The sequence below is a fragment of the Columba livia genome, chromosome 5 (genome assembly GCF_036013475.1).
Source record: "Columba livia isolate bColLiv1 breed racing homer chromosome 5, bColLiv1.pat.W.v2, whole genome shotgun sequence".
Taxonomy (NCBI): Eukaryota; Metazoa; Chordata; class Aves; order Columbiformes; family Columbidae; genus Columba; species Columba livia.
The window spans coordinates 59,809,764-59,836,433 of NC_088606.1; the positions used below are offsets into that span (position 1 = coordinate 59,809,764).

The window sequence follows — 26,670 nt, forward strand, 5'->3', positions numbered from 1 at the left end:
AGGAAAGAGTATACTGATTTGTAAAGGAAATATTTAAAGAAAGATACTTACATTCTACCAGAGAACATATTAAAATAATTCACTCTGAAAGGTTTCAAAGAAATGCTAAAATTACTAAGTATGCAGTAAATAAGTATATGAAATATTTGAAACAGGATATTTACCAAATATTTGCACATACATTAATCACATTATCAGGTAACATTTTGCCCCTCCTCAGTATGACACACATCAGATTTTCTCTTTTAAATTCCAGAACAAGAAAAATTATTAAACAAACAAACCACAAAAAACCCCAAACCAAAACAAAGAACAAACAAAACAAAAGCAACAAACCAAACCAGAGTAAGCTGCAGATAAACCTTTCAATCCCTTATTTCTGATGAGGAATAGACAAACATTATTTTCTCCTTAAGATTTTCATTATTTCAGGAAAATAGTGCACGTGTTTATCTACATATGAGGAAGAGTAGCATGCCAATGTCTTGAATAGTATGTCTGAAATAAGCATAATTTGTTTACCTTTTTGAAAGATCACAAAACCTGAAAAAATATATTAATAGTTGCATTTTAACTAAATACAGGTCTGTTCACCACTAGTATTAGCATACTATTCTGAAAAAGAACAAAAATATTTTTGTTGTGAATTATACTATTGCTATGTTTGTCATAACAGATAACATAAGCAAATGAGATCAGTTGACCTATGCAAATTCTGTGAAATCTGAATAAAGGTTATAGACAGAAATACTTCAAAATTATGCCCTTCTTCCCTTCAGCCAGTTCACAGTCCACCTCCCTACCCGATCATCCAGTCCACACTTCCTCAGTTCAGCAGCGAGGATGCTGTGGGAGACTACGTCAAATGCTTTACTGAAATCAAGGTGGACCACATCCACTGCTTTGCCATCATCTATCAACCTCGTTATGTTCTCAAAAAGGCTATGAGGTTGGTTAAGCACGACTTCCCCTTGGTGAAGTCATGCTGACTGCCCCTAATGACCCTCTTATCCTTGATATGCCTTGAGATGGCACCAAGGATAAGTTGTTCTATCACCTTTCCAGGGATGGAGGTGAGGCTGACCAGTCTGTAGCTACCCATGTCCTCCTTCTTGCCCTTTTTGAAGACTGGAGTGACATTTGCTTTCCTCCAGTCCTCAGGCACCTCTCCTGTTGCCCACAATTCACCAAAGATGATAGAGAGTGGTCCAGCAGTGACCTCAGCCAGCTTCCTCAGCACCCACAGGTGCATCTCATCTGGACCCATGGATTTATGGATGTCCAGATTGCTTAATTGCTCCCTAACCCAGTCCTCATCAACTAAAGCAAACTCCTCCATTGTCCTGCCTTCCTCTGGGGCCTCAGTGGTACGGGGCTCCTCAGTACAGTTTCCCTCAGAGTAGACAGAGACAAAGAAGGTCTCCTCTGTATCTTCTGTCACCAGGGCACCCACCCCATTCATCAGTGGGCCTACATTGCCTCTGGTGTTAGTTTTATCTGCCACGTATTTGAAAAAGCTCTTCCTGTTGTCCTTGGCCCCTCTCACCAGGTTTAATTCTAAGGAGGCCTTAGCTTTCCTAGTTGCCTCCCTACACCCTCTGACAACAGCCTTATATTCTTCCCCAGTGGCCAGCACCTCCTTCCATGATCTCTAAACTCTCCTCTTCCACATGAGCTTACCCAGCAGTTCCCTGTTTAACCACGCAGGCCTCCTGACTCCCTTCCTTGACTTCCTGTGTCAAGATTCTCTGATCTCTTGACTTCCTATGTCAAGATTCTCTGATCTTGAGCTTGGCAGAAGCAGTCCCTGAACACTAACCAACTATCTTGGGCCCCTTCACCTTCAAATATCTTTGCCCATGGGATTTCCCCTAGCAATTGTTTGAAACAGCCAAAGTTCACCCTGCTGAAGTCCAGGGTTGCAATTCTGCTTGGTATTCTGTTCCTGCCACATGAGATCCTGAACTCCACCATCTCGTGGTTGCTGCAACTAAGGCAGCCCTCAACCCTTGCTGCTTCAACCAGACCTGCCTTGTTAGTCAGAATGAGATCCAACAGTGCTACTCTCCTAGTTGGCTCATCCATAATTTGCATAAGGAAGTTATTGTCAATGCACCAGAGGAACCTCCTGGACTGTGGCTGGCTGGCTGGCAAACATCAGGGTAGTTAAAATCCCCTACGACAACCAGGGCCTGTGACTGCGAGGCTGCTCTCAGCTGCCTGTAGAAGGCCTCATCAACTTCCTCAGTAATACAGGGTATAATTTTTAAATCAGTGAAAAGCAATGCAGCTGGAAATCCTAGTGACAGATCATAGTGCAAAATGAAAAAAGGACACCATGCATAACCTTAGACACAAAAGGAACGATGAACTAACTTGGTGCAAAGGAAAACACTGAAGCCAGCAGCTGAAAGAGTCTTAGATAAATGGAACTGAATAAATCGTATTAATCCTTGTGAAGGCTAACATGCAATTTCTGTATACAATCATGGCTTCCTACAGAGCAGTCCTCTATTTCTTCTGCCAGTATCAAGATGTGAACAGCCCAGGTAGGTGAGGATTGCCCCCTGGGCTAAACTTCACAATATGGTGGTAGACAACCTTGAAATCTTGGAAAACAACATATAAAAATACAGGCCCTGCTATTATAACAGGAGTAACACCTTTCTTCCATGAGCACTCGAAGCCTAAGGCCATAACACAGCTCTGTTTAATCACGTCTGGTCATTGTAGTTTAAAGGTGGCATTACTGATCACCACAAGGGTGAAAGAAAATGCTGAAAACTAATCACAACGTGTCATTTGAAGAAGGAAAGCTAAACCAGCCCTACTCACTTTTAAGCTTCCATTAGTTCTTCATGCAGAGAAGATCTTCCCACCTCGGCGGTCATAGTCAGAGATATTAGGGTTGACTCCCAGACAAAGCAACCCCACAGGACATCAACAAAAGTAGGTCTGGTTTAGAAAAATTCCATGCAAGCTGTGTACACCCCTTTTCCACTGGCTCCAAGACACTCTCTAGTATTCATAAATAGCTGCACACATGACAGACACTTCTCCGATGTCTCTTGTGTGCTGTGAATTGCTCTAACATGCTTGGGGAACTCTGAGAGGACCAGATCTCCCAGTTCAGGCCTTCCCTTGCATCATCAACTCATTGAAAAGGAGCTGGAGCACAGTGGAGACCTGGGTCATACAACTTTCAACTCTGACTACTGCTCAGAAAACACATCCATCTAATGTTTCAAGTTGGCAAAAATAAACATGAATGCTTGCAGAATGACGACTTTTCTACACAGTCCCAAGCAGGCTCTACCGGTCCATTTTCAATTTAACATGTGTTAATACCGCTTGGCAATAGGAAGATTCAGCTATATATAGCTCCATCGCAGCTCTCAACAGTTGACTAGTCCCACAGTCAAATCGACGAGCAGATAAGTGTACTGGCTCTAACTGGCATTGCTCAGAACATATTCTCTTCCCACTCAGCTGTTGCTGAAAAATTCTGTTGATACTTTCATAAAAGTAAGTTTTCAAGTTATTGAAATGCCCTGTATTGCAGTCATTTTCTGTCTCTGTTCAGCAACTCTGTAAAATTAATCTTAGACAAAAGTGAAATGAAGAGACCAGTGATTATGTTTGAGCGGAGCACTTTAACACACGCTTAACAGAAAGCTTTGAAGTAATTTCAAAATTCACGAGCTCCACTTAAGTCAAAGTTCTGAACTGGGGCTTCCTGTCCCTGTGAAGCCACTGGGGGGGGGTGGGTGGGAAATTCCTTGATTTTAACATGCAGTGGAAACAATCTCTTCTGAATGTTAATTGTGACCAAATGGCAATAAAGACTTTAAGAAATTTATCATATTTCTGCTAAAAAGCCTGGTTCTACCACTTCAAAAAACACGGAGAATTAAATGAGACAAAGCACAGCATATATCATAAGGCAAATAAAATTATTTTAACAAATTAGCTCTAGAACACATTCCTCTACTGTTTTTTCTGCTCTTCTCCCTGTTTCCTCAAATTTAGAACACTTAGAAAGATTTTCAGAATTAGGCTTCCAAGAAAAAACATGATCAGGAAAATACTAATGAGGTTTCAAGAATCAGCACTTTAAGGGTCAGTATATAAAGATACATGGAGAAGTGACTTGCTTTAAATATACATGTTCTGCTGGAAGGAAGATCATGTTTTGTGATCCTGGAAATGAGGCTTTCACTCAGGTTTACAATAATTTTAGGACCACTGTAAGAACATTAGGGATCCTCTTTACTCAGAAAAGAGTTCCATAAAGATGTATAGCATAAAAAAAAAAAAATGGGGTAGAGTTATTAAATGAAACTATAACTAAATACATTCTCTCATAGCTCATCAAGTCAAACACAGTCAGTTGTTACTGCAGCAGTTAATTTTTAATGCTGAAATTACTACCTGCTTTGTGATATGTCCTGTGGTGACTTGCAATACTAAAATATTTATCAAGAAGCATTGAAACTATAAACGAAATTGGTTTATATGAACTCTCCATGGTAATGCTCAGGTCTTTTTGTTCTGTTTTTAAGGCCAAAGAATTCACAATTGTAAAATATGTAAAACACTCCAGACATTCACTTTGAGGCAAAAACTTCAATACAGTTCTTAAGTAGTTAAAAGTCCATAATTAATGATGCTTTATTGCATTTTAGCTTTGTCAAATAATTTGTGCAGTTCCAGCAACTATTAAATCCTTATTCTATGATATGTAGTAGTAATCTTTCTAAATTCAGTGCTAACCTTGTCAAACCCATTTCATCTATCTGAAAGCAGTGGCAGCACAATTTTTGTGCCCAGTTATACTGTAAACTCAAAAACCTGATATGTTCACAGATCCCTGACCACAGACATGCAAAAAGAAGCCTTTTTGAGAAGCACACCTTTAGTTCCACAAATGGTGTTACTTTTCCTTAGAGGATTGTAGATTATAAGCACAAAATCCAACTCCACCAAATCACCAAAACACCAAATGCCTACCAATGGTTCCATAAAATAAAGGAATGAAGCAGATGTTTTCAAAAGAGGGAATAATCGGGGTAGTATCAGGTATGAAACACGATGTCTAAAATTTTCACAATCTAGGCATACGTAAATTTTCCCACATCTTTGGTATTCACATCTATAGTAGACAGACCAAATAACAGTTACAAATGTTTACAGAAACCTCAACCCTCACCAAAAACCAAATCAAACCCTACAAAGACAAACAAACAAAAAAACCTCACCAAAACCCCAAACAAAAACAAAACACCACCCCCCATAAAACAGAAAGAAAACAAAAAAACCCCACAAAACACAACTTGGTGAAATTTGATGTCTGATAAATTCCAACGTTTGGTACTATGGAAATGAAGGAAGGTAAGACTCTAGCGAGAGCAGCTATGGCATCTGTCATCATCACAGAAGTTCCTGACTGAGTAGTAAAAATCCAACGTGCCTCAAAGCTGACCAAACGGACAAACTCCACAGTCTGGTTTATTTAAACACTAGGTGTAGTTCAGCACACTAAGTGGCAATTACCAAAGCTGCAAAGCTACTTGAATTATAAGGCCAAGGGGCACTTTTCTGCAGAAGTTACTTTTCCCGTTCTAGTACAATTGAGCTCTAGTTTCTAGATGATACTCCAATACAAACAATGCAAAGAACATTCAAGTCACCTTCTGTCCTCAAACCTGCAATCCCAACTTACTGCTGTGTGCTCATACTCTGCCTCAGAGACTTTCCAGGGCTTCCAGACTCAAAATTTAACACTATAAATCCAATTTAACATTGCCTCCACCTTTTGCTTTCAAAGCTGGTACCAAATTCTCATTCCTTTTTCTCATACAGTCCCAAACAGGACTTCCCAGCTATAGACCTGTGAAGAATGCCAACAAACCAGCAGCTGACAAATAAAAGCAAAAGCAGAAGCTACAGGCACAATTACGTAGAAGTAACATGAATTGATAAAGCCAGAAGAAAATCCATTTGTCTAGAAAACTTATGTGAAGTTGAGAAAGCGATAAATAGCTTTTACTCTTTAGGAAACCACCCTTCACTTGCAAAGGCAGGTTTGGTGCAGAGGAGTGTTCTGGCAGGACCTGCTGTTTCTCCTCCTTTGCATCCAGTGGGTCTTTTCTTTGTAAGGTCTGTCTGTCCAAAGATCTGCTTTTCACCTGGTGAGCCTCCATCTTTTCCAATACAGTCAAATGCTTATTCCTCATCTATCCCAATATGAACGTCTCACATGCAGAAGTTAGAGCCTTACTGCTACCACTGCCTGGTGTACAAGGTATTCTGGAGATTCATAATACTGATAGTTAATGGTAAAGGAAATGTAGCAAGGAAAAGCACAGAATTATCCATGTTTTTCCTACTTGTCCCTTCAACAGACAATGCCACTATATTCCAGATAGGTAGTTTTCAAATTAAAAGTTTTATAACTAGTTAGTTATAAAACTGTCTGTTATCTCCAGAAAAGGTCCAACAAACCACAACCAAACAAAAAAAACTCCTACAGAAAATGTAACTTTTTCAGTAGTTCATTTTTACTGTATTTTCTCTCACCAAGGAAACATAAGATCTGTTACCAGCTTCTTATACTCCTATATCTGCATTGTTTTAGTAATCAGCACATGAAGTGGTAATATCTTTAGCTTTCTATGTTTGCTTGCCATCCCCTGCAGTTCCCTAAGGATGCAGATTTCAGTTATTACAAAAATAACAGAATTATCAAAATACTTGAATCAATGGTGTTTGCAAACAAAATGGAAAAGTTTTAAATCACTACTCACCAGATTATCTTCAAGCCATTCCCGTATACACACTGCTGTGGCCCCTGGAATTTGGTTTCGCAGGGCTTCTTTCTCTTGAGGATCCTCTAGCATTTCCAATGCCATCTTTAGATCTTCCAGGAGATGCAAAATTTGAAATGTGCCCAAGTATACTGATGGAGCAGGTGACACAATATCATAACCACCATTAGCATACTCTGTAGCTGACTTTGTACCTAAAACAAGTAAAACCAGGAGAGACAATATTAAATAATTGTTTTGTAAGTGGCAAATATATAGATTCTACACACTACAACTTTCAGGCTTCATATGCTGACAAGTGTGTGTATTTCAGGCTTGGAAATACTTGAGTTAGTCTCTAAATAAATAACAAACACTGGAGAGGTATGTACAAGCATATTAAAAATATTTTTTAGTTAGAAAACATTTGCAATGTCCATTAAATTATGAATACAAAATCCTTACCACAAATTGCCTGTAATTTTCCATGGTTACCATGAGATGTCACTACCTTCTCAGCTACATACTTAGAAGTCCCCACACAGAGCAGTATTAAGCAATGTAAGATTGATGCAGTCCTTTGACAAGAAACTTAGATGAAAATAGATTGTGTTACCAGAACTAGAAAAATATGTGACCTTGAGTAGGTTTAAACCCCTCCCACAGAGAGCAAAATCCAAAAAGTTAGCAATAAAAAAGGTTCAGGAAAGTTTGCTAGCTCTCTAAATTACAAATAGCTTTCTAAATTACACCATCTCCCTCCTGCCAGCACTCCAGCACCAATATTATTTTCTCAAGAACAATAAGCACAGGAAACATATCTCACTTGATGGAAGAATGATAAACAACATAAATTCTAATATCACCAAATCTTTTTGCCTTAATAATCTGCGTTTCAATGAACTTCGCACTACAATGAGTCCTGAATTTCAGATCTTGATTCTATTTGATATCCCTTTGTTTCTTTAGGAACTGGTCAGGTGGAAAACTTCTATTTGCTCTACTTTTTACAGTTTTTATTCACAATTCATTGCCTCATGTACATAATAGATTATACTCTTGTCTTCATTCCTGTTCCTCTGGCATAAACAATCAAATTTTTCCTCTTTATTTGACTTCACGGGAGATTTTTTTCTTAGGATTTTGATCATTCTTATTGTACTTGTCTCATCCTTTTATTTTGTAACATATTTTACAGGAGTATGTTGGATCCACACAGCATACAGTATTCCTTAGCAGACTGTATTATTGATCTATACAAGGGGATTATAATAATCTCCACACTATTCTTAATTTTACTCCTGTGTTTAACATTATTCACATCTTAGTTATGAAAGGAACAGAAATCTTCACCTTTTAAAAATTATTTGCTAAGTTTTTTCCTGAGCAGATGTGTCTAATTTGAAGCCAAAACATATAAGTAATTCAAATTTTCCTCTTGAATGAACACTACTTAGAATTAATCAATGTTAGTTTGCCTGCTATAGTTATTTATCTACCACGATTTGGACATTACAAATCACGTTTGAACCCAATGGTTCATTTTATGTATAGTCTGATACACAACAAATACCTGAATATCACTTCTGAATACACTGACACTCTAGGTCTCCATACACTGGAATGACTTCAGTGCCTAGATGAGCTTTTAACCAAAATGCTAACTGATCATTTAATCCTAATTATGTTTCCCATCTTAATCAGTTCTTGATCGGAGACCATATTCTGTCTCTCATTTTGTGAACCCTTTATGCAAAATTTTTGGGAAAATCCTAAATAATATTAACCAGGTGTTCATGAACTACTGTCTTAATGACTCAAAGAATTCTATCACATCATTTATCTTTGCAAAATAAAAATTGTGTGGTTTGAATTCTACTCTGTGATTTATATTTTTTTTGTTTGGTTATTTTAAACATTGAAAAACCATCCCTAGAAATGTACAGTGTTTTGCAAGGCTCAGTAGTAGGGATTTTATTTTTTATTTTATTGTTTTTAAAGTAACACTCTTTGTTTTCACTACTGGTGTGTTTCGTATAGTCTTAACTTCTTTTCAAACTCAGAATATTCCCTGTTTGGTCCTGTGGACTTCTGCTGCATATGAGTTTATTTTAATACCTCAAGTGTGAGATCTCATCTTAATTTCTGGTTAAGACCATGTCCGAGATAAAGTTTCTTCAATATCCGGTGCTACAAAGAAAGACTGCTACACAAGACAACTTCACCTCTTAAATCACCTTGTCTTCCTGACATTTTTCCTTCTGAGAAGAGGATCAACTAACTGGTTTGCTGCATTTGAGTATTCTAAGCACTAAAAAGATGTTTTCTTGTGTAGTTCTATACTCCCAGCTACTTACACCAGCTTTGTTGTTTCTGTTTATTTACTTCCTAATGCAGATTAATATTAAACCCTAGCAGCTAAAAATAGCACATTTTCAGATTGTGTAAGAGCCATTTGGATCATATAACCTCTTAAATCTTTTCGTTCACTCAGAGTGGCTCACTGCTTTCCAAAGGAGATACACACAGGAACTGAAATCTGACATTGCCTTCTCAAGTACCATTGCTGCCATGTTTAAGGATGTGGCTTCTTTGGTTATTGTGACATTACAACTTTTAAACTAGTTTTCTCACTCTTTCTTTTTTTGAAAAATCCATACTATTTTTTTTTTTCTGTTTGCTTAGCAAGTACTTTTCACATCAGAAAAGCAGACATGACCTCGAGTTACTACATGATCAGCTTTGCTAGCTACCCTTCCAATGAACTGACTATTTAAAAAAGATAGGAATGGGGAAAACTTAGTAGAGCGTTCTGCTATAGCGTTCTTCATGTTATTTATACAAATACTTTTTATATACAGACAAAAGAAAAAAACAAAAATCCACACAATCCAGACAAACCACACAAACTTTCAGGCCCACAACCAATACTTCAGGTATGAAGTAGAAGTCAGAATCTTTAATATTTTCTTCCTTTCCTGCCTCAAGTTTTCCTCCATTCAAGTTTTAATGAAATAAGAAATAAAAAAGAAGTCAGAAGAAGAAAATATTTTTCTACTCATTGCTAACAAAGAGATGCAATTGAAGAAAATAATGAAAGACATCCTTATAGCAAACTCCTGTTCCCTGAACTGCTAGAGAGAGTTGAGCGCAGGGCAATGAAGATGATTAAGGGCATCTCCCTTATGAGCATCTCCCTTATGAGGAAAGGCTGAGGGAGCTGGGTTTCTTTAGTTTGGAGAAGAGGAGACTGAGGGGTGACCTCATTAATGTTTACAGATATATAAAGGGTGAGCGTCACAAGGATGGAGCCAGGCTCTTCTCGGTGACAACCAATGATAGGACAAGGGGTAATGGGTACAAACTGGAACACAAGAGGTTCCACTTAAATTTGATAAGAAACTTCTTCTCAGTAAGGGTGACAGACACTGGAACAGGCTGCCCAGGGAGGTTGTGGAGTCTCCTACTCTGGAGACATTCAAAACTCGCCCGGACACCTTCCTGTGTAACCTCATCTGGGTGTCCCTGCTCCCGCAGGGGGATTGGACTGGATGATCTTTCGAGGTCCCTTCCAATCCCAAACATACTGTGATTCTGTGAACTGCCTAAAAACACACAAAAGCTGGAATATCTGATGACTTACCCCATACTTATGACTGGGAATTCATTTTGAGCATAAATAGTAGAAGATTTTAAACTGCAGAAATCAGTAAAGATACTTCAAAATTTTCTTCGCTAATAATAGTAAACAGACAGCACAGTGTTTGCTTACATGAATAAAGACGCAATGATCTTACAAGTGAACTGTCTGTAAATTATTATATGCACTAGTTCCATTAAACCTTGAAAGGAAAAACATCTCTTTGATTAGTACCAACTAAAGTTAAATGAAGGAAGTAGAGATTGAAAGGCTTGATTTAATTCATAATTTTAAATCTTTAACTGAGGTTATTATCCATGAAAGAAATGATTAAATATATATATATATATCTCAGTACTACCCAAGATTTCTGTATAGACTTCAGAAAGCAGGCACTGCTGAGAGAAGAATGTATCCATGTCTGATACTATCAGAAAGAAAACCAACCAAAAACTCAAATGGTATCTGTACCCTCATCATGCTGAGAATAGAAGGCATAATTCTGACAAGTGCTAAAGGTTCTAGCTTTCAGCAATCAAAATTCCACTAGTTTCAAGTCACTGGGATCCAAAATATTAAGCAAGGACTTAAAAGTGCTTTACTTTGCTGGGTTGGTGCCAGAGTACTCAACACAAGTTACAAAGCCCTCCCCTGAGCAACCCTCCTTGTCTGGAACAGGAGCTGCCCACAGATCTCAGTGCATCACTGAGACAACATGACCCCTCACACCTCCCCATCACACATCCGCATACACTTCTTTGTGAAACGATTTTTAAACTGGTTTGCCTTGGGTTGCCACCGTAGTCTCTTTTATTCTCCTGGCTGAAAATGAGAATGAAGAATTCCTCTTTATGTTAGGTAAAGAAGTGATATAAAAGCAGAAATGCAGAGTTCAACTCAGCATTTTAATTCAGAAAGCTTCCTGTTTCACTGCTAAAATTCAAATGAATCAAAGCCTTGCTTCTCTTATTTGTTTTCCATGTAGTTTCACATTAAGTAGAATATATATTGCTCACCAGAGGAACAAGAACACACCCTGGAAAACAGAAGTAAAAGTGCGTAGGAGTAAATAATTATATTTCTTTGCATTAGTTGAAACCTTTACATCATCATGCTAACAAAGCACATTACGTTTTAGCACCAGACAGTAAGAATTTGGATCTTCTTGCAGACGGATACAAAAAAAGCCATGCCACAGTGCAAACAGAACACTACAGGTTACCAGTATACTCTACCATTAACAGTGATTAATTTGTGTGTAGCTTTATTATAGATAGCTGAAGTGGAGAAGAATGTGGTTCAAGCAGTAAAATTTTATAGATACTCAGGAAAAATGAGTACAGTTTTGAACCCTTGCAAAAAGACCCACTGTATAGCCTTGAGTAAGTCACAGTCTTCCTGTACCTCATTTTTTTCCAGGGGTCAACAGCACATGGGGGGAACCTTTTGTCATTATGTTTATGTAATACTCAACACCATGGTTTCCTAGTGTAAACCTGGAATACAATTAATCATCATAAATGTCCACCAAAGAAAGAAAGAAAGAAACAAAGACAGAAATAAAAGCAAGTATTGGATCTAAGACATTCCAATCAGCTCTGGCTTCCACATACAGACAGCAAATGAAGGAGGTTAAATGTTGCTGCATGTATGGTAGAAAGAATAATAAAAGCAATAAAGAAAGGGGAAAAAAAAATGTTCAAGTTACACATTTCCTACACCCTGACCACACAAGCACCTTTTGAGTTCAAAGTTCTTTGCAATTAACTGAATGGCTTCAAAGAAATGTTCCTTTTAAGCAAACACAAAATTTGTTCAAAAAACAGCACTACAAGTAACTCACAAAAGTTACTAAGCAGAAGTAAAGAAAGAAGCAGAAATCCTTGCCAGTCTGAAAATCCACTCTCCTCAGCTTACATCGTATATGTTCATCCATTGCCCACCTTTCATCACTCTTAGCAATAGATACCTTTTCTGATCTCTCCCTGTTTCTTGCTCCTTAACTTCTGATCCCCTGCATTCATTCTTACTATCTCAGTCTTTTCACTCTAAAATGCCTGGTAATACACAACTTAAAAAGAGCTTTTCCTAAAACTGCTGACTCCTTTCATCTAGACAACAGCAAAAAAACAACAAAAGCCCCATAACAACCCCCAAAAGCTACTTCTACAATGGAGTAAGGATGGTTTTCTATAAAGCTGAGTTACTCAAGCATAACAGTTTTGATATCTGACCAACACTGGTTAGAATAAAATTTTAAACATACATTTTCTCTGGCCTTTCAGCCAGTCATTATACTGCTATAAAACTTTCCTGGTTTTTGTTTTTATTTTTACCTGAGTTTTTACTCAATGAGCATATAGGTTGTCCAAGTTCTTCCTCTCTCCTTGTAGACTACAATGTGTAATTTTCTTTGAAGCACAAGTCTCTCTTTCTCGTGAAGACAGCCTTGAAAACGTGAATTTATGTAAACTAGTCGTAAGGTCTGGATGGGACATCATTCAGCCTCCTTGTCCCTTTGCCTTCTGTCAAAGGAGTGAAGAGGTAGCTCACACAACCCTTCCTTTTAATAGTGTAATGCAAAACACATCACAACTGATGTGTTTTGAATCATAGCTCATATGAGCTTCTTCTCAAATCTCGGCTTTTAGATCTTTAACTACAAGGAACAGTAACTGTTGAGCTGGATTAGCAGGAAGCCCTAGGAAAAAATTTCCAAGACTAGAAAAACTAATGACCACACTCAGGTGCAAGTTTCATGCAGCCTGGATGATTTTCAACTGAACTTCATTTACAACCACATGTGGAATCTTTGAGACAGTTTTCAAGACCTGTCTATAATTTCTTATGCAAATTATGTAATTACTCAACCTTTTTTCTTTTACATGCTTATAGACTGTGAGCTGTGATGTGCAGCACATTAGGTACTGCATATACAACTGCAACATGAAGATCTCTCTTAGCCAGAAACACAAGCTAAGCAGCCTTACAGCTGGTGAAAAAAGGAAAACGGATTATGCAGCTATGATGTGGAGATTCGAGGCAGATTCTCAGTCACACAGGAAAAACAGGATCAACACATTTTATTAAAGACAAAGAAGAACAAATACTTGCACCACTTCTGTCCTCCTTTACCTGTCAGCTAAAGCCTTCATATTTGCTGCATTTTCCTGGAGAACCAGATACATGTTTTGGTAAACATAGCAATGGAATGCGAGGTTATTTATAAGAATGGATGGACATCTCGTGAGAGGGGCAACAAGAAACAGGTGACCAAGAAACTGACCAACTGAGTATAACATCCCATTCACGTGAATACTGCATGTAAAAGTGGGAGATCACAAGGATCTCGTCCCTTCCTTTTCCCTTCTGCTTATGGCCAGCATTAGGAGAGGACCTTGCTAGTCGTCCCTGTGAACTGAGGCCTAGTGACAGACTGAATCCAGCTCCGGTTGGCTGCAGAGTCCAGTCCAGGACTTTGGGTGCCGGCTCTGCAGTTGCTGAGACTTTAAAGAGTGGTTTTGTATATTTTGTATTATTTTCTCTATTCTTATTAGTAAAACATTTTTAATTTTTCCAACTCTCTTCTCTCTGTCCTTTTCCTCCCGATCGCCTGGCCTGAGTGGGAAGGGGGGAGAGGGAGAGTTGAAAGGGGGAAGTGTGTGTGGGGGGAGAGGAGGTTAACAATACATCTGCCAGGGTCTTATTGTCACCCCGTAATCAAAACCCTCGACAGTAGTCTAAAGCAGTGTTGTGAGACAACAAATACATATTTTTATGTATTATATTATTATTTTTATATTAAAAAAATCCAGAATTGTTTGCAGTATGCAGTAGTAAGCTACTGGTAACGTGCATACTGTCTAATGAAAAAAAAAAAAGAATCTCTGAAAGCATTGGGAAGATAAGAGCAGTCAGTTTGTGAGGAAATAAAGGCAACTTGTTTTATAAAAATTATGCTATTTTCATTTCTTTTTAAAGACACTTTCAAATCAATTTAATTGCCTAAAAGTAGGAAGTTGAGAATTATGATTTTGAATTTAAAGAAATCTTGTCTAGTTCATGCTTTTGCCAGGAAAGGCTGGACCAGATGATCCTTGTGGTCCCTTCCAACCTGGTATTCTGTTTTGTGCTTGATAAAATTTGCTTAAATTTAAACCTTAGAAATCTGTCCACTAGTCTGTTAAACAACTGAGTGACTCATGTACTGAAAAACAGATCACGTCATAAGCCACAAAAGAACCTTTGTGTCTCAGATTTTCAGTCCTATGTGATTATAGCCATCATGGTTTAATCGCCTTTCTTTGCTACAGGTTGTATCTGCAGCTTTCCACAGTTCTGTTTCTTTTCCAGCCTTTTTGAAAACTTAATACAAATACCTATGATGTATGGATTTTGTTTTGCATAAACACAATGCAGTACTGCATTTTAGGTATGTTGATGTAGATGTCTAGGACATCTAGGACTATTTTTTTGTTCTATACTGACTTTAAAGAAACATATTTCAGTTGCAAAGATTTCTCCATTTTGAATTAATCTTCAATGTTATTTTCAAGAAAACTTCTAATTCTTTTTTTTTTTCTGGAAAGGCAGGAACACAGGTAAGGGAAGTCAAAGACCTACTTGGATCAGTACACCACTGTTTGACTTGGACCTTCAAAGGACAACTTCATCTTATACAAAACAATATAAAGCAACTATTTTTGTAAAAGATCATTAAGTGTTTATAGAAAACAAATTCTCAGTGCTTTCAGCTCCATAAGATTCTGTAGTACTGCCCTGCTTACAGAGGGACTCCGTCAATACTACTAACAGAATTTAGGCAGTCTTCACCCTACCTTGTGCTCAAACCACCACTATCTGTGAGAAAACATGCTTGGGATAGTGAGAGTATGGGAAGCATGTTTTGGGACAGTAGCCCAAATGGCTATAATGACCTCTTGCAAGGTTAAGCACTCAAAATTGAAGAAATTCCAAACTTCAGGTTGCTCTGGTAACCCTGGGTAAGGAATGAGTAGAAAATGCTTGCACACGTGCAATCAACACGCAAGTTGCCATGATTTCCACATGCTTTTAAAACACAGGTCAAGCCTGCACCTGAGTAGTTACGCAAAGTCTTACCCTGAAGGCTACGGTCTGTGTAAAGCCCCTGCAAAATACAGTATCAAATAGCTGTAAAGGTTATTCAAGTGCACACACAGTTTGTGAGGCCGTGTCTTAGATGTCGTTAACAAATGTAAAATAAAGGCCACAGACAACTGACATGAAAAAGTATGGATTAAATAAATAGAAAGACACTGAACTGCTATATTTTCAAAGTGCTGACAACATCTAAGGAATTAGCTAATTAGCATTCCCAAAGTTAAGTATCTGAAACTGAATGTCAGCATCTAACAAGCTATGAGAAATGTTATAAAATAAAGATAAATATTGAACTACAAATTATAAACCTTAAATATTTGAGGTTTTATATTTTCCACTTTAATTTCCAGGATAGTAAAGGTTACCACTTTTGTACTTTTTTCCCCTCAGAATATTCTTGATACATAATTTTCTGTAACTATTATGACAGGAAGTTAGATATTTCTCTATGAAAGACCTGATTTAAAGTAATTTATTATTTAATTTCCTTCTCATATCTCTGTTACTATAAGATATATGCATAGATATGCTCTAGATAATAGTTTCAAAAAGTCACTATAGTATTTTGTATAGTAGAACTTCACAAATGCTCACCTTAATGCATAGCAGCTACAAGACAGACGACAAGATAGACATATTTTATTTCTTTTGTTCATAAAAAAAGTGCTTAAATGATTGAAAAAAAGGGAAAACAAAACCAAAATACACTAATCAGAACTGAAGCACAGCTCATTAACACAATTACAATTTATTTAGAATATACACAAAAACCACTGCAGCTGTTGTTGTTCAGCTACTCTGATCTATACTGAAAGCAGTTGCTTATTATTTAAACTGTTCTGTTTCTCTCATGTTTATTTTAACTGTCTGTGTCAATTCAGTGCTCTAAAAGGAAATGCTACAAAGATCTCTGTATTAAAATGATAAAAAGTTATACACCTTTGCTATAGAAACTTTTGAATATGAAAATACTGTGAACCTTGAATAGGACAAAAATGATAAAAATATAAAGCCATTGGGAAGTACACAAATTCAAAAGAAAATACAGAAGCTATTCTGTAAAATTCTACACAATTGCAAGAGGCTTGTACTGCTCATCAGCTGCATGTCACCCAGCGTGTATTTCAAATAAGACCCACTCAACCCCCCAACCCACACCACAAAAAACAGGATTAAGTGCTCTCTGTCTGGTCTGGACAATTTCAACTCCTTATGAAGCAGGACAGAGTTATCCATCTTTTTCACTTAAAGTACTACGAGACCAGTCCTTACATTCTGAATGAATCCTGTGGTGATGTATATGACTGTTCACGGGTAAAGGATGAGGCCACTAGGACATATTTTGATTTCCTATTATTTATGTAGGAACTCAGGGAAAACCTTATTCCACAAAACCTTAAAAATCATCCAAAGGGGTTCAAATGAGAGTATTAGTATTTTTGTCCACTCCTACATTTGTAATCCAAGTTCTAACCACTTAACTAGAGGTGACTTAGTAATCTAACACATTCAAGAACATAAGCTCTGGAGCTTGAACTCTATTGTTTTCATAGTAAAATTATATAGAAAAAAATAATATGAACTGGACACAAGCCTTCCGCCACCTCAAGAGAAGGGAATTTAAACATGCATAGTTTTTGGACAGCTTCTTGAAAAACTCTTTAATTATTTATAGTTTTTAATCTTTCAGTACTTATATGGGAACACCCACATTTAACTTTCTCATTATTTTTCAGTAGGCAACAATTGCAGGAGCTCTGGTTAAAAGGAAGCTCAATAATTACACTGATTACTTGGTGAATTTGAAGAGAGTCTGGAGCTGCAGCAGACTGTAATATTGTGACAGGAGTTTTTAGATCTTACCATCATGGTAGTTATTCACAAAAGGAAATACAGGATTTCCAGCTTGCCGATAGAGAAAAGCAGTTTGATATAAAATACAAGTAAAATAAAAATTATTTTAATTCATTACGATATATTGCAAAGAAAAATAATCAAAATCTAGAGTCCTATAAAGAAACAAATTTTAAAAAATGGGTACAAGCTGAATAAAAGGGAAAGTAATTACTTGGTCCAGCCTCAGAGGGAAGCAATGCCCAAGTCACACACCTCAAATAAAGAATACATAGACAGGACTGACATATGGGCGCTTTCTTTAGAGAAAGCCTCTGTTTGGAGTGCAAGTCATTCTAGCTAATGGATAAGTCATGTTCACTGACAATCACATTAGCCCTTTTTGCTATTTTAGTCAAATAAGACTAATCATTTAGCATGCCTAATTTATGTAGCTATGAGGGTGGGTTATCAGTACAGATGTACTGAAGCATAAAAGACTTGGGAACACGGACCTATCTGTCAAATTTGATCAAGCCAAATGAAATTCAATTTGTTCATCTTGCTTCACAATCCTACTCTCATGCACTCTAACAGTAATATATTTTGTGTTGCACTGAGATGCATGGTCTACAGTGGAACTTTCTATTTGGAGTAATGAGAATCATGTATGAGCTATAATAATTTGGAGTAAGGGTTATGACTTTTTAAATTGGAAGACAAAGTAGGACTGCAAATCTGTAAATATTTGTAATATGTATTTGCACGCCAGTTCTTACCTCAAAGGACAAGACCACAATCTCATATTTTAATAACAACTACAGCTAATAAAAAAAATGAGGACTGTCTTCTCATTAAACAGAGAATGCTGGTTTTGCATGTGGGTATATACACATCTACTCAAGCTTCAAAAATTAACCAACGCAAATCACACATCTCCAGACTTCTCACTTTTCTAAAATAGTGGTTAATGCTCATTTTGTGCCTAGAGCAAAGGCTTCTGAGGGCAAGAAAAGAGCATAACTCTCCTAGTATCCACTCAGGCCTCACACTAAAGGAAACATTTTTCACCAGCTACATAAGTTTCCAAAACTCACAAAGTTTAGCTTTAGCCTTTGAGTTCAGTGCTGCCTAGAGATCTACAGAATCTGGACACAGTGAACTGAAATAGCACAAGCTCTGAACAAGTCTACTCTAAGAGCAGTCCCAGTCTACTCCAAGAGCAGCTACGTTTGTGCAGATGATCTGTCCCATATTTGCAGAATCTGGTATATCTAAATCTGCAGTTAGAAGACTCTTGGTCCTGGTTTGTTTCGTGACAAGCCTCCTTCTGAAGGAGTTTCCTACTGTATTTGGTTCTCTCACCACACAGGAAAAGAGAACATTCCTGGTTTCCAGTCCCTGCCCAAATTGCATACAGAAGCTTAGTGGATTGAATTAAGAGAGAATCAAACTTGAATAATTACTGTGTTCCTCAATTTGAGATGAATTGGGATAATAAACATATCCAAACGTAGGCTCCAGCAGATAGATTTGGTCCTTCAATCATAACAGAATGTTCAAGAAACAGTTCTGGAACACACAGAACATTAGCTAGAGGAGAACGACAGCTACAGACTTTAGTCAAACTGTCTTAAAATGTGTTATCTGTTCCTAGTAATGGAAAATAATAAATAAATAAACAAAGTAAACAACCTTCCCACTCAATCGAGCTTTTACTTTATAACTATAAAGTAAGTAAAGGAATAAAGCAATTTGATTTTTTATTGCTACAGGTAAATATAACTCTGAAATCATATGGGAAGTATTCAATTAACATTGATGAGACTTGACAGATACACTGTCTGGGAAACATCTTGGTTCTTTTCCCCACTAGATACCTCTATATAAGACTATTTTCCATATTATACTGAATATCAGTGGACATTAAAGTAAGTAACGTGAAGTCATAAGGTGAAGTTTCTTGAAGAGGTTGCGAATTTGTTCGTGGCCTTTCCACGCACTGTGGAAACAAACTCTATAGACCATTAGCATGCCTGAATCTTTTTGTTTTAGATCTTGGGCACCAACATCACCACAAAACACTTGTGAATGGGATGTGCAATCTGCTGATTCACACAGAATATTTCTTATATCGTTTGCTTTGCTTCCCTTTATCACTGTCTTCACCATCATGGCAACTAAGCGAGGAAAGTAAAAGCAATGCTGTTTGGAAACCTGGAAAAAATTATTCTCTTGCTTATTTATCAAGTTTAAACCCCCAAAAGTCATGGGGACAATCAATCTAAAAAAAGAAATGGGGGAAAAGAATATTAAAAACAACAAAAGACCAAACTTGTCTTCTGAACTTAATTATTTTTCTACGAAACTAGAAGAAATAAGTTATTTTCTTAGGCAGTCATATATTGCCATTTAATCAGTTATGCGATGTATTACAAGGCTATCTTTCCATACTGTGAAAAAAATATCCAACAGTAAACACCCGTTGTCTTACCCTGAACTAGCCTCACAACCAGCATTTTTCAGAGCTTCCATTCATGGAAGTGCTACTGAGTAGCAATGTTATCCTTTTAGTGGTGAAAACCTATAGACTGTAAGTCTGCAAAACTTTTTTGAAGGGAATATGAAATGGCATCTTCAAATAAAACTGATTTTGCACTGCTCAGATAAGAAAGGTGATAGACCCGTTTGTTAAATACATGGTCTTTTATTGTTCGTAATAGGAAATACTGGACAATTTGAGATATGTTGGAAGCACGATCTATTAATGGAAAAGATGGAAGCAGATGAAACCCTATGGAATGCCCAACCTGAAAATCCTCAAAATCATTAAAAGTTTTCTAACCCTTTCCTTCAAATGAAAACATACCACAAAGCTCTGACAACTCCTGGAAGAAAATAAGTGTCTAATCTGAAAATCAGTTTAAATAGAATATGTCTGTTTTTCTTTCTCATGATTTTTCTGAAGAATTAGTGTATGCTGGGCTATATATAAGTCATCACAGAAGACAGACATTGAGTTAAAATTTCCAGATATATGCAGGTGATTTATGAGCACAGGTTCCATAGCATAATTAAAGCGACATGAACTTCTATGTTACTTTGTCTCTTTTATAGCACTAACCAGGATCATAACCCAATGTTTGCAATGGCTAAGAAATTATTTCATTTTCTCAGTTTATGAATTATAGTTCTTATAGACTTGCTTTTCTTGTTCTCTCTTTACATAACTGAGGGAAGGCCAAGGCTTCCCTGTCTGTTTATGTGTTTTATAAGAGGTGAAAAAATAAAATCCCAATTAACTTCTGTTGGTTAAAATCTTGTTTGAATGAAGTTTTGCTTTCAGGAAAAGAAAGGAGAAGGCTGATGTCATCTTCATCATTAGGGGAAAAAAAAATTAAGGCACAGCATGGGTGTCACTATTTAAATTTGTAAAGCTTTAGTGAATGCTTTCCCATTATGCACAAGTGAGATCATGGCCCTACCCAGATACTTCTTTTAGGAGCTCATACTGAATGGTGTGTGAGCACAAACCCCAAGGCTACCGAGTCCTAACCACAGAAATCGACTTCTCTTCTTGGATGCTGCAATGTTGAGAGAACGTCTTTTTAATTGCTTCACCATGAGAGCACAGCAAATTCTGTCTTGCATCAGATGCCTTTCTAGTGGACAGCTGTGTAAAAAGAAATTCATAGTTCCATTCCTAGATATAAATGTCAAAAAAAAAGATACACATTCTAACTCATTAGGTCATGAAGGCAACTAATAGCTAAGCTATTTTAAATATATACATCATAAATAAAATTATGTATATTTTTAAATAGAGACATACTTATATATATATATCTATCTGTGTGTGTGTAAAACACAGATATATACTATCCAGCTGACTGGAAGCCTTGGTGAAAACCCTTTTCAAAGACAAACTAAACAAAAAACCTAACACATACAATATAGAATGTTACCACATGAATTAGAATGTTTAAGTTACCATATTGCATTAGAGCCAAGTAACTCTGTCTTAGCATAATGTTCACATGTTTGAGGCGGGATTGTGAGTTTTCTTCCTTTATTTTACTTTAAATTTTCTTCACATAACTGTTGAACCACAGAAATCTGTGTCACAGAGAACTTGACAAATAGAGAATAATAATGAAAAAGTAAACAAACAAACAAAAACAAAGAGGAAAATTGCAGGAAGGGAAAAGACAAATGCAGTTAAATCTCACAATAGTTTGTTGTAAAATAAAACATTGTTATACCTGCAATGATGTCATCCATCTGCTCCAAAGCTGCTTCCAGCATATGACTGGCATCAGAAGCCATCATCTGTGATTTCTTCAGACTTTTAGTGTTTCCACTGAAAAGACAGATGAAACCATGTGTATTACACTAAACCAGACCTGATAGAAAATATATGTCCCTGTTACATTGTAAATTAAGCCACACAAGCAAAAGTTCACACTAACAAAAAATACAGCCTAGTAATGTGAAAACTAGCAGAATTGTTCCTATTCTCAATAAATGACTTGGGATTTCTGAGGTTTTCATTCATCATTGATTCTTTAAGAGATTTTACTAACACAAGGAAATGCAGATTAAAAAAAAGATCTAAAATTCTGAAAGCTTGAAATTCTCCTACACCTCATCACTACCAATGATTTCCTACATTCAAAGTTCAGTGCATTTCAACCTTTCGCACTGCGGGGAAAGAAGAGGATTGACTGAGTTTCAGTGAAGGAATGAACACAGTGAAAAACATGCTTTACCTATAAGCAGAACTCTGTAGGAGCTCTGCTTATTGATTGCTGCCGTAAGAGTAAAGAACGAACGGATACAAACCTGTTGCTGGCTCAACTCCAACAGTAACTGTATCTCATTTCCTTTCATGTCCAACCTCTATGTTATAGCACCCCAGGTCCAGCAATTCTGAAATAATTTTTACTCCTCCTTCCCTCATGCAACCTTTCTACCACTTATTTCATGACACTAAAAATACAATTCTTTCTGTTTCAATAACCAAAATGCCACAAGTATGAAATTCTTGTTTCATACTTCCAAGTATGAAGTTACTGCTGCCTCTTTAAAACAGACATTCATGTTGCCATCTGACATTAAGGATAACATAATTTCCAAAATTAGTCTCTACTTGTGAGTTGGTGTTGCTGGACTCTTAGTCCAGTAGCAGTCACTATTGTCAACAGATGACATTTCAAAGGGTGAAAGAAACTACGCTGTCCATTTCACTGCCAGTGAGAAAATTCTCTCTGAACTAAGGCCCTTTCACACATCACTTCATCGCTGAAGTATGAAACCAGAGCCCACACACCAATGTACAGGCATCGGACATGTGCGTAACTTTTGCAGTGCTCCAACGCACCACTCAAAATACTAACAGAGCTTTTAAAGGGTCACAGAATTTAATTTCTCTTCCATGAAGGGTGCAATTCAGTCTTTTGACATCTAATCTCCTGATACAGTGACTTTTAAAATCTGTGATTCAAAACTGCTGAATTGTGACAGTTTTATTAGCACCACAAGACACCTCTGACAATGGCTAGAGATACCCTTCAAATGATGCAGGTTGTACATACGTGCATAGGCAATGGTCATATGTTTGCAGGGTTAATTATTCTAATGCCACTGAAATGTCACTATCTGTATTTATCATGCAATTACCTATGCTAAGAATTCAATTATTTTGAATTTAAATAAATATTAAAATAATCTCTAATGGCAATTCACATAGATGAAAATGTTTTTGTGTGGTGTTCATCAAGTGATAGATCAGACACTGGCCACCACGACCAATGACATGACTGGTACTTAAACCACCCACATTTACTCTCTCCGTTGGAGCCTGCCTAAGGACTAGAATGTAGAATCAGAAGCCAGAGGATAAAGTCAGCTTTAAAATAAAAACTTACGCATTTTTTGTTTCAGAGGGTTCATCAGAAAAAAATTATATCTCTCTATATATATCCCTAAAAGTACACTTAAGGGTGAGTCCAAATTACTGCATTATAAAAACTACTCAATCTCAGAAATAAGCCCAATGCAATGGAAAGTTTTTACTAACAAGACAAAATTATTTCCTTCTCTTACAAACTAAGAATCCTAAGACATGGGCTCTTCTCCATGGTGCTGGTAAAATATACACAAAGAATGATAATTTACTAATAACCTCTGTGTTGTCAGTAAGGTGTGTGGCACATATCCATTCCAGTCAATGTGTGCAACACCACTATCTAGAGCAACAGATGCAGGAGTAAGAATAAGACGTAGGAGTTTGAGCTCTGCCATTTATAGCGTGTCATAATGGGTAAGCCATTATTTAACTTCAGATAAAATTGATCTGAAGAGCAATGTGAGAATGCCGTATCAGAAAATGGAAGAAAAATCTTTAGTGTCACCCAAGACAAAAATTAATGTAAATTAATGGTTGGGTTTGGTCTCTCCATTTTTGTCAAAATAACAATTGAAGTATGAACAATGCTAAATGTGACTGAATTTCACCAAAATGCACCTAACCCAAATAGTTCATTTAATGGTAATGGAAATAACACAAATTATGCTCAGAATAATCTGGAAAGTCATTAAGTCGGCTGACATAAACTTAAAATTTCAGAATGCTTACACATGAACTTTACAGACACTTCCTCTGTTTCTGTTGCTTTGATTTGTTGGTTTGGGCAGACTTCCATCTCCTGTTGTCACATTTACCTACAAGTAGCTTAGTAGACTCACTGAATACTTTAAAGATACCTCATTCTCAAGCACAATAAGCCTCTTTCCTTGCAATACTTCCCCTAGTTCAAAGTAACCATGTCATCGGTAGCAATCACCACAGTGAAAGGAAATTCCCCTCCACTAAGCAGCTGCCAAAGAGACACCGCGGCTACCCTTGCTGCTTTGGCGGATGTGGCCACCAGCCACTCCCCCGGAAACCTGTGGCCACCAGCTGTGCTGGTAACTCAGGACAGCAGACTGGCTCAAAATTAGATGGGAGAAAAAGAGTGAAAAACACCATAAAGAGCATAGACTTCCTATTGCTATTGCATGCTCTTATTTGTGCCATAAGCTACTGTTCCCTAAAGCAGCTGGAACAATACACAGTTGTTATTAACAAGAAATGCAGGACTACCATTACTTCTAAACATCAAATATAGTATTTGACCATCTGTAGTGAAAAAGATATTGAAAATGCCAACACATTACACTACAAACTTGACATTTTACTTATAGAAAAACCTTCAATCAAGACCTTGGCACAAACCAGAGAGCTTTTCTGTAAAATGGCACCAGAATTAAGCCTTCTGTCTCCTCCCAGCCTCCACACTCTGCCTGTTTTCTCACCTGTACCCACAGTGGTTTTGCTGCTTAACTACATTAAGCTGGAGTAAAACCTGCTGATCAAACAACGATTTATTAAAAGCAATGTTCTTTGCTCCAGAGCGATAATGTAATATTACTTGCTTGACATCTTTTTCTAGACAGACCTGTTGCTACTGCTTCAGGCAAGTCTTACTTTCCCAGACACTCCCTTCTTACAGCTTGACTGTTCTGAGCAATATTATGAAAAGAGCTTGTTAGATCTCATATGCTTTCAGTTACCATTTCTGATCTAGTTCTATAGAAATACCTGCAATTGTGGATTCTTTTTTTTTATTATGATTAAATAACAAGACACCTGTATCAATCCCAAGTCATGCCGAGTGCCTCAAACAAGATCCAGATAATTGCTGGTAGTTTAACTGCAATTCCTTTTACATCAAAAGATGCAGAGCACCACGACTTACCTACCTATATAAAAATATACATAAATTTTGAAAAATATTTTTTTCAGCTTTGGTAAGCACTGAACAAAAACTATCTCTAACATTACAGTACAAGCTTTAATATTAGCAAATTTTAAATTCGGGATTTGTTAAATTAATTTATATAGTAGCAAAATACAAGAACCAATCTACTCACCTTTTCAGGTCACTAAGAAGAAAAGAATTTACTTTTTTGTCTGATGAGTAAAAATTGCTCACTACTAATAGCCAAAGTTTTACTGTTAAGCAGACATAAGTCTAAATTATTATCATCCCTTCTAAGCCACACACTCATACTAATTTAGAGCCCAGCCCACAGACAAAGATATTGCAACCCTGTTTGGTATAATTACCTAAGTAATAAGATCTTCCAGGAAGTGCAGACAGAGCAAACTGGTCTGAATGCCATAGATTTATTTTGCTCAGCTAGCTATACCCTATAAATCCCAATCTGAGATTTGCATTTCAAATAAAATGAAAACAACTCTGGTAGAACTATTGTGCTTAGAGCCAATATCCCTTGCAAATTTCCTAATCTACTTTCTGCATGTATAGCTTATTGTGTCCAAAAAGAACATAATAGTCAACAGACATATTAACTATGTGCAAGATATTCTTCAGAATTATGAAAAGCCTTAATTAAATTCTAAACTTTCATAGCTGCCTTGAACCAGCAGCTGCCTCGAGATAAGAATGTGAACATTTAGACAACTCATAAGTCAGATGTTTTTCCAAGGTTGCTCCTAATAATGAGATTGCCAACTTTACCCGTTATGGAGAGGGGTGTGGTTTTTGAGAGGAAATCTTACAATCCGGATCTTGCCTTAATATCAATGTTTTGGGTGGCCTACAAATTCCTCTTATGTTTAGAAGACACACCTATTAATTAACTACCACCACTTATTTTTCAAGGCTGAGTAAGTATATGTTTGCAAACGGTTTAAAGATTCAAATTCAACTATCACGTTTCTTTGTACTTAATGGTATAATGAAATATCAAGTGGCTTGGGTAAGCTTCAGAAGTCCTCCATGCTTTTTTCAGCTGCAAGATGACTCCTGAGCTGGAATGAACAAATGTGCACAGCTGACACCCCTGCCATTTCCCACCTTGCTTCTCCCCAGCCACATGCTGTATTGTATCCGGTCACCCCACAGGAACACAACTGCTGATTCTTCTCTCCAACCTGGCTCAGTAGTTCTCATGACACCATCAAATACAAAAGTTATAAATACATATTTGGATCCTGGCCTTTTAGAATCTGGCATACCTCTCTAATTAAGTTAGCCCTTAGTTCTAAATAACCATTCACAGCTGCTGGGAACAGAAGAGTTTCTGGTGATCACTAGAATGACTGCCTAAGGAACACTACTTGTACAGCATCCTCCAGGACTATTCAGCCAGAAATCCTATTCATGTGATTATAGCTTAAAT

General features: G+C 37.1%; 1 protein-coding gene across 31 annotated transcripts in view; it reads right to left on the reverse strand.

Annotated features, from left to right (window-relative positions):
• The window catches only part of PPFIBP2 (PPFIA binding protein 2), a 113,193-nt gene that overhangs the window by 65,849 nt on the left and 20,674 nt on the right, over positions 1 to 26,670 (reverse strand). For 27 of the 31 annotated variants that reach the window (XM_065066237.1, XM_065066240.1, XM_065066232.1 and 24 more), the window contains exons 2-3: positions 21,684 to 21,781; positions 6,807 to 7,021 (exon numbers count right to left, since the gene is read on the reverse strand). In XM_065066237.1, the coding sequence (XP_064922309.1) occupies positions 6,807 to 7,021; positions 21,684 to 21,781 (313 nt within the window). Of the gene's footprint in view, positions 1 to 6,806; positions 7,022 to 12,782; positions 13,025 to 21,683; positions 21,782 to 25,395; positions 25,534 to 26,670 lie in introns of those variants that run through there. The other 4 variants (XM_065066244.1, XM_065066258.1, XM_065066264.1 and 1 more) reach the window with 4 other exon arrangements.